Source organism: Sardina pilchardus, chromosome 21 (genome assembly GCF_963854185.1).
Source record: "Sardina pilchardus chromosome 21, fSarPil1.1, whole genome shotgun sequence".
NCBI lineage: Eukaryota > Metazoa > Chordata > Actinopteri > Clupeiformes > Clupeidae > Sardina > Sardina pilchardus.
Genome location: NC_085014.1, coordinates 27,477,712 through 27,492,682, shown reverse-complemented (window position 1 = coordinate 27,492,682; position 14,971 = coordinate 27,477,712). Strand labels below are relative to the sequence as shown.

Genomic DNA, 14,971 nt, shown 5'->3' with positions numbered 1-14,971 from the left:
TAGTATACTACACTGTGTAGTGACTTACTATAGTATTTACTACAGTACACTAGCCTGGCTAGCGCCTACCACTTCTCAAATGAGACGTGGTCTGGCAACCAGACGTTCATTTTCTCGTATTTGAAAAAATGGCCAGATCCGTTCATTGGGCGCCACGGATGTCTATCAAATGCGTCTGTGCATTGCTCATCATGGTCTTGCTTTCTCCCCTGTTTTGTGATTGGTCGCCAACATCCGGCGAAAATGTGGGCGTTAGTTTCCAGACTGCCTTAGCAGCGTGAAAAAAAAATCACCGCGCAAGGCAGTATGGGAACACCCAGGCTAACAGTACACTACAATGTCTGGAAAATTACTATAGTAAATCCCACACCATATTGTAGTATATTATAGTAATGTATAGTTTACTACACTGTGTAGTGACTTACTATAGTAATTTTCCAAACATTGTAGTGTACTATGGTAAATACTATAATAAATCCCACACTATATTGTAGTATATTATAGTAATGTATAGTATACTACACTGTGTAGTGGCTTACTATAGTATTTACTACAGTACACTACAATGTCTGGAAAATTACTTTAGTAAATCCCACACTATATTGTAGTATATTATAGTAATGTATAGTATATACACTGTGTAGTGACTTACTGTAGTAATTTTCCAAACATTGTAGTGTACTAGCCTGATTGCCATCGACTTAAAAGGCTCTGCAAGACTTTAGTCTGACCAAGAGTCTGTGCTAACACAGTTTCTCCAAGCGCTGGTTGACCCGCTTCCTTTAAGTGCCTCGATTTGCTACTGGTCGATGTCAGAAAGCGGTTTGCCCAGAGCGGTAGATAAAACAGAGTGACGAGTCTGGCGACACTCCCATAGACCTCCATAGGAAAAAATGGCAGCGCTTTTTCCAGGCTATTTCCTCGTTATGGGGCTTTTGGAACTGTTTACAGCCAATCTCTTGGTCAGTAGTCAATGAGTTAATTGATTACACCTTCCAGCATCGGAAGTACATCCCACCCTCCTGCGATTCAGCCATTCAGCACAGGTTTTTTTGGAACTTTTGATCGTGGCGGCAACATCAAAGAGTGTCGCAACTCTCTCTATCTATGGCTCTGGGTTTGCCGAGTTTAAACCAATAACAACACTCTTTCCTCTGCCTTGAACACGCCTCTACCCAGAGCCGTTGGAGCTGCTCAAAGTTGATTGGTTCTCGACCAAAGGGGGCCGTTCCGCAGATTTGGGGGATTCAGAAATCCCTCCCGATTAGCAGTTGACCAGACCAGCCACAGCAACGCCGAAGGTGTTACGTCACTGGGAGGGCGTGCCAGGCTAGTAGTGTACTATGGTAAATACTGTAGTAAATCCCACACTATATTGTAGTATATTATAGTAATGTATAGTATACTACACTGTGTAGTGACTTACTATAGTATTTACTACAGTACACTAGCCTGGCTAGCGCCTACCACTTCTCAAATGAGACGTGGTCTGGCAACCAGACGTTCACTTTCTCGTATTTGAAAAAATGCCCAGATCCGTTCATTGGGCGCCACGGATGTCTATCAAATGCGTCTGTGCATTGCTCATCATGGTCTTGCTTTCTCCCCTGTTTTGTGATTGGTCGCCAACATCCGGCGAAAATGTGGGCGTTAATTTCCAGACTGCCTCAGCGTGAAAAAAAATCACCGCGCAAGGCAGTATGGGAACACCCAGGCTAACAGTACACTACAATGTCTGTACTATGGTAAGTACTATAGTAAATCCCACACCATATTGTAGTATATTATAGTAATGTATAGTTTGCTACACTGTGTAGTGACTTACTATAGTAATTTTCCAAACATTGTAGTGTACTATGGTAAATACTATAGTAAATCCCACACTATATTGTAGTATATTATAGTAATGTATAGTATACTACACTGTGTAGTGACTTACTATAGTAATTTTCCAAACATTGTAGTGTACTATGGTAAATACTATAATAAATCCCACACTATATTGTAGTATATTATAGTAATGTATAGTATACTACACTGTGTAGTGACTTACTATAGTATTTACTACAGTACACTACAATGTCTGGAAAATTACTATAGTAAATCCCACACTATATTGTAGTATATTATAGTAATGTATAGTATATACACTGTGTAGTGACTTACTATAGTAATTTTCCAAACATTGTAGTGTACTAGCCTGATTGCCATCGACTTAAAAGGCTCTGCGAGACTTTAGTCTGACCAAGAGTCTGTACTAACACGGTTTCTCCAAGTGCTGGTTGACCCGCTTCCTTTAAGTGCCGCAGATTTGGGGAATTCAGAAATCCTTCCCGATTAGCAGTTGACCAGACCAGCGACAGCAACGCCGAAGGTGTTACGTCACTGGGAGGGCGTGCCAGGCTAGTAGTGTACTATAGTAAATAGTAAATCCCACACTATATTGTAGTATATTATAGTAATGTATAGTATACTACACTGTGCAGTGACTTACTATAGTATTTACTACAGTACACTACAATGTCTGGAAAATGACTATAGTAAATCCCACACTATATTTTAGTTAGGGCTGGGCACGTTAACGCATTAATATCACGTTAACTCATCAATCACTTAACGCCGATAATTATTTTATCGCACTTAACGCAGTTTTTATTTTTTATTTTATACTGTAAAAGTCTGTTGCTCACAGGCTGGTCACAGGCGTCTCATCACGCATTGAAATTCCATAGCGTACATTCACGAAATCAGGAGATGTAGGCCTACAACAGAAGTGAGAGAAGCCACTGGCTGCAGCAGTGTAAGAGCAAGTCACATGTTCACGGTGCACGTTGTCACATCGTGGGGCGACTAAGCGCAGATTTTCATCAGAATCGATCACTTTGTGATAAAAGCATGAAATTTGGTACGAAGGCTCACAAAGGGAGTCTGATCAGATTTAGGACCGTAGGCGCTCAAAATGTGACCCCTGGGGGTCATGGCGGCCATTTTTCAAAATGGCTGCCAAATATGGACTTCGTAATGGGAAAATGGATTAAAAGCTGCCAGAAACATAAAATGCAAGAACACATTTCACCATAATACATGTAAATATGAGCAAACATTCACATAGGTCTTTAAACTTTAAAATATAAGATAATGTTTTAAAAAAAAGTCAAAATGGCCGCCACATTTTTTATGCAGGTGCCTATGAAGAGTTTGATTCCAAAACGCTATATATCCGTTTTATAAACCATTAAAAAGTCATGTTATTTAATTGTGTATTTCAGGTAATATCAATAAAAATGCAGTTGTTTTGTATTGCTGGAGTAGGCCTAAAGATAAATCAACTAAACATAAACCAATACAGTTCCAGAGTAATTACTTGCAAAACAAAATGTAAAAAAAATATTTATGAAAATTCATTAAAATGGTGGATATAGCGTTTTGGAACCAAACTCTTCCTATCTTGCTATTGGCCTTTGTTAAACACATGTTTACATATTTGATTTTATAATGTTGGGTATCATTTTAAAGAGGACAATCTGAGCTTTCATTCAAATCTTTTTGTCAACACTTTGGACAAATACAGCCGACCCTGGAGCTCTTCAAACTTTTAATTACACACATTTTCCTGACATTTCTGCCAAAATCACAGAGCTGCCAACTCTCACGCTTTCGGCGTGTGACACACGATTTTGCCTGTTTACACACGCACTCACGCCATACATCCATTTTCTCACGCAAAACAAAATCTGATTTTGGGCTGAGACTCGTTCGTTCCTTTTAAAACTCCCCGCTAAGAAGCGCCACTGTACAGTAGGCTAACCCTATTCGTTGCATATAGACATCCAAGTTTGCGACAGAAGAAGGAGACACCCGCGGGAGAAAATCGCAATCTGGTCAGAGAGTATGTTGTCTCAAATCATATTAAGAACTCACTCTCTTAACTCATTGGCTGCCAGCGATTTTCAGTGCAGAGCGCTCCATACTGCCAGACGTTTTACAGCATTTTGACTGTTTTTCCAAGATCCACCGAACGGTGAGCTTTATGACTATGTAAACACTGAAGGTACCAAATGAAAGAGTAGACTCTCTTCTTTCACCAGGAAAAAACGGCTTGTTTCTATCGTTTTCCGTTCTTTAGTAATCGTCAGTAGAACATGGGTTAGTTTTGCTAAAAACACCTGTTTTTGACCAAAACATGGAGAAAACGATCTTTTTGTGAAAATCAACTTTTTAACGTTAGCGTTTCAGTAGTATGTCAACCACGATTGCACTGTTATCTCGTCAGTCTCGTCAAGGTTGGGACTCTGATGGTCGCTAAAGACTCTGAACAGGATGCTAGACTTAGCAAGCTAGCACTAGCAAGGTTGTTGTTAGTCTATATCGCAATATCCAATGTAAATGGATCATACCGTTCACGTGTTTTCCATCCTTGATGTAAGAAGTAAGCATATTTATTCCCTGCATCGCGTGCAAACTAGATCCACTGTGGTCGATCTTCAGTGTGTTTGCTAGTTGTCTCTGCATGACTTGTGCACTCTAGGCAGATACTAATGATCCAAATGGCACTGTTGCCATCTAGAGGTTTGGATCGCTAGTGCAGTCTGTTTACAAGCCTGAAACTCTGCCAGATCGTTCCCAAGCCCACCCAGGAGCCCTCCCCATTGAAAACGGCAATAGACGTCAATGGCAGTCAACGTATGTGTCTAAATTGACGTTTAAAGACGTCAATGGCAGTGAATGAGTTAAACTTAAAATCTTGAAAGAAATTTATGCCCCAGCCGTGGCGCGACTGGCTGGGGCACCTGCACCGCACGCCGGCGACCCGGGTTCGATTCCCGCCCCGTGGTCCTTTCCGGATCCCACCCCTACTCTCTCTCCTGCTCGTTTCCTGTCATACACTCTACTGTCCTGTCCAATTAAAGGCATAAAAAGCCCCAAAAAAAAATCTTTAAAAAAAAAAAAAAAATCTTGAAAGAAATTTGTGTGGATGAACTTCATTCCCCTTCATGTTAACTTTAGACTAACTTGTTGCACTTTTGTTGCACTGTTTTGTTTGCTGGAATGTGTGGATAAATAACTTCTGGAGAGGGCTAAATCATATGCTCACTAAAATCATAAAGGAACATTGCAAGACAGTCATCTCTTATATGATCACTGAAAGATTTTCTTCGACTTGTTAGTGTTTTGAACATGTATTTTATCTAATGACACAGAAAGCAAAATTAATTGCATACATATCCTTTTCATGCATCTTTTATTTCATTCGTGTAAAACCGTGAGATAGAAAGCTACCTCACGTATTTCTTAAAGCGACAGGCACTCAATTACACACACCACTAATGCACACTCAATTAGACCTAGGCCTACACACCATTTAAAAATAGGTGTAATAGTCTTGAATTCAGTAGCTTACACAAATGACTAAACATTTTTAGCTACTAATAATTATGCAGATTGTAAAATATAACATTATCAACAAAATATGTACAGTTATGAATTCCAAAATATATGATATAGAAACATATGATTATAATTTTCTCTGTGTGTGGAGGGTTGAGCACAATCTTAGATGGCCACTGGTGTGAATGATCACACAATATTCAATATTAGGTTACTGATTATTAAAATCACCAACTACACTAAAATTGTTTTTTAAAAAGCATCGTAAAAGTATCGAAATCAACTATTCTTAGTATCGGGATCGAAACAATAATTTTGGTATTGTGACAAGTGCGGTAAAAACTTTTGGTCACCCCCGACAGAATCTCACTCCAAGGTTTTTTGAAAAGTTGGCAGCTCTGAAATCATATTTTTTTTCTTTTAATCATGTGGCATCAGGGAGCATCAGAGACACGAAATGCAAACACCGCAATACTGGCATGACTCTAGGGAGTCAGAAAATGCATAAATAGTATATCATAGTAATATATAGTATACTACACTGTGTAGTGACTTACTATAGTATTTACTACAGTACACTACAATGTCTGGAAAATTACTATAGTAAATCCCACACTATATTGTAGTATATTATAGTAATGTATAGTACACTGTGTAGTGACTTACTATAGTAATTTTCCAAACATTGTAGTGTACTATGGTAAATACTATAGTAAATCCCACACTATATTGTAGTATATTATATAGTATACTACACTGTGTAGTGACTTACTATAGTATTTACCATAGTACACTACAATGTTTGGAAAATTACTGTAGTAAATCCCACACTATATTGTAGTATATTATAGTAATGTATAGTATACTACACTGTGTAGTGACTTACTATAGTATTTACCATAGTACACTACAATGTTTGGAAAATTACTATAGTAAATCCCACACTATTTAAGCAATATAGCACGAGTGGGAGTGGGTTGTTGCTGGATATTCCCACGGGTGTTGTTCGGCCGTAGCCTCGAGGCCGGAGGATTCAAGTCAAATTTGTAGTTTCTTATGTCTCATTTCATCGAACTACAGATACACTACCCGACTACCCAACATTTTTGCTGCTAGAGGGCCGCAAAGTGAATGCAGAGGTGCCGTTAACCCTGTTACAAGCTGATGAACCACTGAAATGATTTTGGAAACATTATTTTAATATTTTGTGTTGCTTGACCTTAAAGTGAAAAACACAGAACACAGTTGCAAGGTCAAACTTTCAACTTTTTCTCAACAGAGTCTATTAGTCTAGAACCTCTCCCTGTTCTAGTTACTTTCATCCTCGGCTCTGAAGGTGTTGTTTCTTGCCCTCAGCAGCCAATGGACATGGCCAGTCAGCCATGGCTTCTGGTTAACCCAAGTGATGGTCACCTCTAGCCTGGCACGCCCTCCCAGTGACGTACCCTAACACCTTCGGCGTTGCTGTCGCTGGTCTAGCCAACTGCTCATCGGGCAGGATTTCTGAATTCCCCAAAACTGCGGAACTGCCCCCTTTGGTCGAGAACCAATCAACTTTGAGCAGCTCCAACGGCTCTGGGTAGAGGCGTGTTCAAGGCAGAGGAAAGAGTGTTGTGATTGGTTTAAACTCGGCAAACTCCTTTCTGACATCGACCAGTACCAAATCGAGGCACTTAAAGGAGGCGGGTCAACCAAGCGCTTGGAGAAACTGTTGAGAACAGGCTCTTGGTCAGACTAAACACTAAAGTATCGCAGAGCCTTTAAAGTCGATGGCAATCAGGCTAGGTCACCTCATCGATGCCCTTCCTGATGTAAGAATTGACAGTGCCTGTGTAATCCTCAATGTATGTGGCTGCCCGCTTTCACATTACCCAGTCTATTATGTCAAAGCAGTCTTGAGCAGAGGAGGCCCCCTCTGACCACACTCATACCTACTTCAGAACTGGTTTGGCCACTTTCACTCTCGGTCCGTATGCTGGCATTATCATAACAGAGAGACCAATGTGGGGGGAGGGGGGATGCCTTGTATGCGCCTTTGCTCCTTTATACATTTTTATGATTGTGTGATTCACTGTTAATAATTATACAAACAACAATGAAACATTGCAAAGCAGGCATGCAAGATATAAAAAGAGTGTTTGCATGACTTTAGGCTAACATGGTGAAACAGAGCAACACATTGTGAATGCATACAAGAAAAGTTGAAAGTGAACAGAAATTTAAGTATCGATCCCATCCCACTGGTATGGATCTGATACCAATACTAATGTTGGTATAGATACTATCGATTGGGATCAATATGCCACTCAAGTATAATTGAGGAACTGTTTTTAATGGCTGGACTGTGTAGCTTGGTTTAGCAAAACTGCAACCTTATGCCATAACATCACACTCAGAAGATGAATCTTAATTTATTTTCACACAAATGTACATTCCCTACATGGTCGGAATAGGTTTAAGTAATGTGTACCAGTTGATTATGTTGCACTGAGATATAAAGTTGTATGCACGCTTTCCCCCACGTGGGGGGCACCTCTGCTGTCTATTGACAGGAATTAATTTTAATACCTCTTGGAATTCGTTGTTGGGTATGAAAAATGAATGTTATTTTACCAAACTCTGAGGAGTTTCTGAGGCGACATAAATCTCTGTGAGTAGCTATGTATTGTGACAAATGGATTTATTTTTTAGAAGAGAAGTAGACCTAGATAAAGATAACCGTATAGTCATTTTATGTAAACAAAAAGGATACAGTGTCATGAATTGTTATCATAGAGAAGACCATTCTGGTCTAAAATTATAACTCTTAGGCTAAACCATATAAAATGTAGAGAACTGCTTAGTAGGGACATATCACCATAGTCTGACATTACAGTTGACTGAACGATGGTCACTCTGTTTTCAAATAAAGGATGCAAAAACAAGGAAAGTCCTTCTCTGGTGATACACAGTATTGTCAGTAGACGGCGAAGAGTCTATCAACAGCACAGCACAGCCTATGAGCACAGCACACCACAGAAGAAAAACTGATCGCAACTTCCTGGGGGCGTGTTCATTTCACACGTGATCGATATAATCCATTGTGTACGGTTGCGTATTTTGTCTTGAGGTCTTGTCCTGTTGAATGCGTGCCCGAGGTATGGTTAAAATTAGGCTTTGAATTACTCAGGTATTGCAATGCTGCTGTAGTTGTTTACTGTTGCCTTTAAATTGTTATTGTATGATCTTGTTTGAGGGGTTGGTGAATTATTGAAGTGGGGTGTTGGATAGCATTACATTCAGACTGGTTTACATTTTTTGGTGCCTAACGTTAACTAGCTGAGTAGCAGCTAGCCATCCTAGCTAAGTTAGAACGGTAGCTGCTAACGCTAACTGTTAGTTAAATCAGACCAAAGCGAACGTCAACTAATAGTCTGAACATCAAATTGTTCTTTCTGAACTTGTTAGCAGGGTGTAAATTGTTGATTCTTTCTATCAGTGTTAGATTAGATTTAATTGTAAAGTTTAATGTTAAAACAATATATTGTGTATAATGTTAAAGTTGGCAGACAAGTAGCTGCTATAACCTATGGCTATAACGTTCGCGTTTGATAACAGCAACTGTAAAAAATTCAGGCGTCTAACTGTGGCTTACAAGATCGCTTTTTGATTGACGTTAATATATATTCTCTGTTATGAGCGCATTAAATAACGTTAGCTCCCTATGACCATAACAACATTAACGTTTAGTTTTATTGATGATGGGTGTCTTGCAGCGAGTGCCAAATATTAGCAAAGGTCAGCTAACTTAATGTTAGCCAATATCCTCTACCATCTGTATGTCAAATAAGTTAATGTTGATCAAAGACGCCATTTTGAGCTCACATTTCCCCCCCTAATATGTACAGGTTAACCACATTTCACACTAACGTTTGGTCTTTCGTCAGTCTGTTGTGGAGCCATTGTATTTGATCGAAAATGTATGTTTAGCTTAGGCCTGTCTCGTGGATAAATGCAACCTAGCCAGGTACTACCATGCACGCGCTAGCTAGCTATCCTGTTAGCTTCGAGCATAGAAAACCTGCAGCATCCGTCCGCCATTTTGTGAAGCATGCTCAGAACTATTGCATTATTCTTGTAATGTGTCGTTGGTGTGGCTAATCATGGCATGCAAAGTGTTTCTTGACGTGGCATTTTATCTACCGAAAGGGTTATGTAAATGCTAAGTTTCGACTTGGGTCAGTTTGGCCTAAAATGAGCTTTTCAGCAAGAGCTGTGATGCTAGCAAATGTTAGCCACTTTGCTTCAAATTATCTTGGAGTAAGTTTTGTATCAGCTATCGTTGGCCCTTACCGAACGAGGGGCAACACGGTGCCCGATACCTTTAACATAGGCTGTAGGTAGGAGAGCACGGTTTGCATGATTAAAAGGAAAGGGATTTTTGACGCATTTGTCCATCTTCATTAAGAAAAGGACTCTTTCCCTCCTTTTAGATTAAACGCACAATATGGCGGAGGCAGACCGACCAGGGAAACTCTTTATTGGTGGGCTAAATACTGAGACCACCGAGAAGGCTCTTGAACAGTACTTCAGCAAATATGGCAGGATAATGGAAGGTAATCGGATGCCACGTTACCTACATGCAATTTTAAAATTAATTGTAGGTCGCTTGCCTAAATCGAACTTAGAAGTCGTTGGGTTGTTACACCTCAACTTGGTGAATTCTGACTTCATCCTTGGGCACGGTCACATACTCTGTGCTATGGTTAGATGTTCAACTGTAAGCAATGATGAAAATGATGGTTTGAATACAGAAATGAGAATATCTGTAACTACCTCTAAGAAGTCCTGAGCTTACTTGAGCGGATTTATTTTCTAATGCAATATGGAAATGGAATATTATTGCTGTAAACCTAACCCTGCCACATTTGTCTTTTATAGTTCTGTTAATGAAAGATCGTGAAACAAACAAGTCCAGAGGTTTTGCATTTGTGACTTACGAAAATCCAGGAGATGCCAAGGATGCTGCCCGGGAAATGAATGGAAAGGTGGGCTACACTTTGGCTTTTTAAGGTTAAACATGAGTTGATTGAGTTGGTAGGCATTGTGTTAACAGCCGTTTCTGTCATTCAGACCCTGGATGGTAAGTCCATCAAAGTAGAACAAGCAACAAAGCCACAGTTTGAATCTGCTGGACGCCGTGGTCCACCATCTTTGCATCCACGAAGCCGTGGTCTACCAAGAGGCCCTCGCGGATCTAGAGGAGCACCAAGTGGAATGAGGGGTCCACCCAGCAGAGGTAAAGCGCTTCACATGTTGCTTCTCTAGAGATATTTAAAAAGCCTACTCGTGCTGTGATGACATCCATTATGAATTGATCTTTACAGAATTGATTGTATTCTCTAAGAAGTCCTGAGCTCATGTAGATCTGACAGTTTTGCTGGCCATGTGAAAGATTGCCATGATAACGTAGGAATGTAGAACCCTTTTTCAAAGGTGCGTCATCTAGAGGTCCACCTCCACTGAAAAGGGGACCTCCGATGCGCAGTGATGGGCCACCACCCAAGAGACCGGCCCCGTCTGGACCCATGGGCAGGCGTAAGTTCATTGCTCTAGTTTGTTCTCGTTCTTTTCTCTTTCCTCCTTAGTACTACAAATGCTAATTTCAGTTGTCCTTGCTCTGTAGCTCCTATGTCCCGTGACCGAGACCCTTATGGACCACCCCCACCCCGTCGGGATTCTATGATGTCACGGCGGGATGACTACCCCTCACCACGGGATGACCATTATTCTTCAAAAGACAGGTTTGTGTTGAGCTACACATCCATAGCCTAGAAGTTTGGTTAATAATATGCATTACAGAAATGGTTTGTTTAGGTGTTGAAGCACTGAAGGTATTACATTCATCATACTGTGAGTTTCTTTCAAACTCTTGGTGGGCTAAATGCTGAGGCCACTGACAAGGCTCTTGAACAGTACTTCAGCACACGTGGCAGGGTCATGGATGCTTGAATGCCACATTACCCACATTCATTTTTTAAAAAAAAAGAATTGTTGGTTGCTTTGCTGAAATAGAACATACGTTGTTGGGTCGTTAACCTCAATATGGTGAATTCTGCCTTGATCCTTGGGCATGGTCATAGTCCTTGGGCATGGTCATGGATGTTGAACTGTAAGCAATGATGACACTGATGGTTTGAATGCAGATATGAGAATACCTGTAACTACCTCTAAGAAGTCCTGAGCTTGCATAACAAATTTATTTTCTGACATGGAATTGCAGTGACTCAAACCCTGCCCAATTTGTCTTCATAGTTCTGCTAATGAAGTGTTGTGAAACAAATCCAGAGGTTTTGCATTTGACTTACTAATATCCAGGAAATGCTAAGGATGTGAATGATCACATTATAACCCACACACTGTAAACTGAAAGTGCTGGACAGATACTTGCATTCAAAACCATGCACTTGACTAACTTGAATCTTTTGGTGAGGTGGCTTGATTTACAAGATCTGACTGAACCAAGGGCTTACCTTGTTTTTCTACAGTTACTCCAGTCGGGACTACATGAGTTCAAGGGACAGCAGAGACTATGCTCCCCCTCCCCGTGACTATGCTCCACCACCTCGTGATTATCGCGATTATCCCCATTCCAGCTCCAGAGATGAATATGGGTCCGTGTCCAGAGGCTACAGGTACATGATGTGACATTTATTGTGGAAATGATTTGGTTTCTGTAAGACTACTATCTAACCTCAGCGCTTGCTCACCAGCGACCGTGATGGTTATAGCGGTGGACGAGAGCCCAGGAGTTATGTTGATCGACCAAGTGCAGGTTCCTACAGAGACCCCTATGATGGTTACGGTAAGACCTCTTTTGTTTAAATGAAACCGATGCTGTAGTGCTCCACCCAAGCTGCTCAAGTGTGCTCCTTGGACCGAGTGATCACGCAATCAGGAAAATTCAGCGACACCGTCAAACGCTTTCAGTCAACTGGACCAATGTCTGTCAAACACCTCTGACAAATGTCTACCCCCCCACCCTCAGTCCATTCAGAATTCACAACCAAGACCTCTCAAACTTGAAGTGGCCATTCTCTATCAGCTGGAGTTCTATTCTAAAGGGAATTGCAAGCAACAGGGGCATGCTATTTGCAGTTAACATCCTCCAGTCAAACTGAGCTTAGAGATTAATTCTCGTCAGATTCTGAGCAAGCACATTTTTGTCTGCAGTTGGAGATGCTAATATGATAAATCAACACATCTAGGAAACTATCTGGCCTCATTCTAGGGAAATGGGCACATGTCAGTAGATTAACAGGGGAAAAAAGTTTAACGAGTGAAACTTGACAATTACCTGACCCATTAACCCTGCAGGTAACTCACGCAGCGCCCCACCCTCAAGGGGCCCCCCACCATCCTACGGTGGGAGTGGCGGAAGCAGTCGCTATGACGACTATGGCAGCAGCTCCCGGGACGGATATGGCAGTCGTGACAGTTATCCCAGCAGTCGGAGCGAACCATACTCCGCTAGCCGCAGTGAGCGAATGGGCAGGCAGGAGCGGGGGCCAGCTCCCCCCCTCGAGAGAGGCTATCCTCCTCGGGAGTACAGCAGTTCCAGCCGCGGGGCACCTCGTGGTGGTGGCCGCGGAGGCAGCCGGGCCGATAGAGGGATTGCTCGAAGCCGATACTGAGAAAGGACTACTTGGAAATGACAAAGTGAAAGGGCTCAAGCCCTCAAGCTCAAAATCATTCAAAGCGTGAAAAGGACGTGTACCATTGAAGAGGATTTTTTTCCCCCCTTTTTAAAGACTGCATTCTATGGACACCCAAGCTTCAGATCTGCGCAATCCTCAAAATGTCAGTTTATTTTGACTATGTGTTTAAGTGATACATCTTTATCGTTCTTCTTGCCCATTTCCCATTTAATGGTACTGTTGCCAATTTAATTGACTTGCGTGTTAGTTTTTGTATTATAGTGCTGTTAACCTTGTAATGCCCTGGAATGTGGCTTTCAACTATCAATAAAGTTTTTAAACTAAGATCCTGAGCAACACTGATATTCCAAAGCAATCAGAAAACGAATAACAAATGTACAGCTGTTCTCAGTCTTCCATTGGTGACCCAAAGGCACAGATCCTAAATGAAGTGGAAAAATGTCCTACAGTGAATTGTTCACATTGCTTTTTGAGAAGGCAAATGTTTTTCCCCCAAAAAAATCAGTGTAGTTTTCCTCAGTGTGTAAGGATCCTCCACCAAAAAGTCAAAACTTTGATGGCTTGCAACGACTTACCCAAAGACAACAGCCAAAATGCAAGAACCTTTCCGCACCACAGATAAAGTCTCAACGGGATGGTAAGCAAAGCAAACCTTCTTGTTTCTCGTTAATGGAATTAGCTGAGGGGAGTAAACATGAGGTACAACCCAAAGGTTGGTATGAGTGGCATCAATTGTTACCCCTTTTGTTGAACATCGTTTGCTCTACAAGGGCAGTGGCAGTCTGGCGTGCCTTCCATTTTCAATTCTGAAATTATACTGTTAGAGATCAACCTCAGGAAATTGATAGTTTCAGCAAAAACTCCTTCCTTGCAACAAGTTGACAATCACTAAGGAGAACTGGAATTCTTCTGGCTCTGCGCGATCCGTTCAGTAAATGGTCCCCACGCAATTGCACTGCCGCTTGAGAATGTAAGAAAGCAGTCATGGATCCATAATCTGTTGTAGCATAAGAACATTTTCAGAAATTTTGAAAAGGTACATTTTGAAGATCTGGCCCACATTTTGAATGGACCTATTGCATAATGATACTCAAATACTCAGTAATGCCCATATCCCGAAGGATCTAATCATTTGACACGATAAGACTACATTTATTCCAACCAGCCCCACTGCAAGCATGCCCTAACACATGGAAGTTCTGTGGAAAGAAGCCACCAACCAGGAAAACGGGAAAAATAATGGAGCCAAGTTCAAACCAATTCTACCTTCATTTCTTGGACTACATATTGATGAATGTATAAATGGACATTGATTGTTATGTAAATCTTTTGCAGGATGACTGAGCAATGATTTCTGAATCGTTGGCTCAACTCATTGTCCTGTTGACAAATGTTTGTTGCTCAGGAGATCTTGATGCACAGATCATCTTCACAGGTAGGCTGTACATGTGCAACTTGCCTGCCATATTTGTTTGCCAGTATAACTAATGCATTACATGTAACTAATATGTGCATACATCTGTTTATTTCTTCAGATCCCAGGGCCGGGCTGGAAGAGTAGTACGCGGTTTTTGCCTTGGTGTTGCAGTATGGCAAGGATGGCGATCATCTCCATGGACACATTAATGTGTTCATATTAAAATAAAGATTTCATATCAACTGAAGTTTTGTCTGCTGTCTGTCGTCATTATAAACTAGGCAAGCTAACATTTTTAAAAAACTAACAGTTTTATTGTCGCTAAATTTCTGAATTCCATTTGGCTAAACATTTTGACTGCTGACATTAATGCATCATATTGGAAATTGGGCAGCAAACTATTTTCAGGGGTTGTCTTAAACCAGGCATAATCCTCTTGAGCTACATTTCTGCTATGGAGATGCTGCAG

General features: G+C 41.0%; 1 protein-coding gene and 3 non-coding genes across 8 annotated transcripts; all 4 read left to right on the top strand.

The window, feature by feature from the left end:
- Window positions 1–8,390: 8,390 nt before the first annotated feature.
- rbmx (RNA binding motif protein X-linked) lies at window positions 8,391–14,749 on the top strand. Of its 5 annotated transcripts, XR_009936746.1 has the most exons (10): window positions 8,391–8,525; window positions 9,861–9,983; window positions 10,309–10,415; window positions 10,501–10,666; window positions 10,849–10,965; window positions 11,054–11,171; window positions 11,916–12,062; window positions 12,141–12,232; window positions 14,421–14,520; window positions 14,621–14,749. XR_009936746.1 is itself a non-coding variant. In XM_062524849.1 (9 exons), the coding sequence occupies exons 2-9, from the start codon at window positions 9,875–9,877 to the stop codon at window positions 13,059–13,061; spliced, it is 1,173 nt and encodes a 390-aa protein (XP_062380833.1). In that variant the 5' UTR covers window positions 8,392–8,525; window positions 9,861–9,874; the 3' UTR covers window positions 13,062–13,411. The 5 variants fall into 5 exon arrangements, 4 of the variants coding, with proteins under 4 accessions (XP_062380833.1, XP_062380835.1, XP_062380836.1 ...); XM_062524849.1 differs by lacking the exons at window positions 14,421–14,520; window positions 14,621–14,749 and adding an exon at window positions 12,745–13,411 and having other exon boundaries at window positions 8,392–8,525; XM_062524850.1 differs by lacking the exons at window positions 8,391–8,525; window positions 14,421–14,520; window positions 14,621–14,749 and adding exons at window positions 8,537–8,557; window positions 12,745–13,411.
- LOC134069530 (small nucleolar RNA SNORD61) lies at window positions 10,152–10,223 on the top strand. The gene has a single exon (XR_009936831.1). It is a non-coding gene; the product is annotated as a small nucleolar RNA SNORD61 (small nucleolar RNA).
- On the top strand, window positions 10,719–10,787 carry LOC134069532 (small nucleolar RNA SNORD61). The gene has a single exon (XR_009936833.1). It is a non-coding gene; the product is annotated as a small nucleolar RNA SNORD61 (small nucleolar RNA).
- Window positions 11,544–11,615, top strand: LOC134069531 (small nucleolar RNA SNORD61). The gene has a single exon (XR_009936832.1). It is a non-coding gene; the product is annotated as a small nucleolar RNA SNORD61 (small nucleolar RNA).
- Window positions 14,750–14,971: the final 222 nt, after the last annotated feature.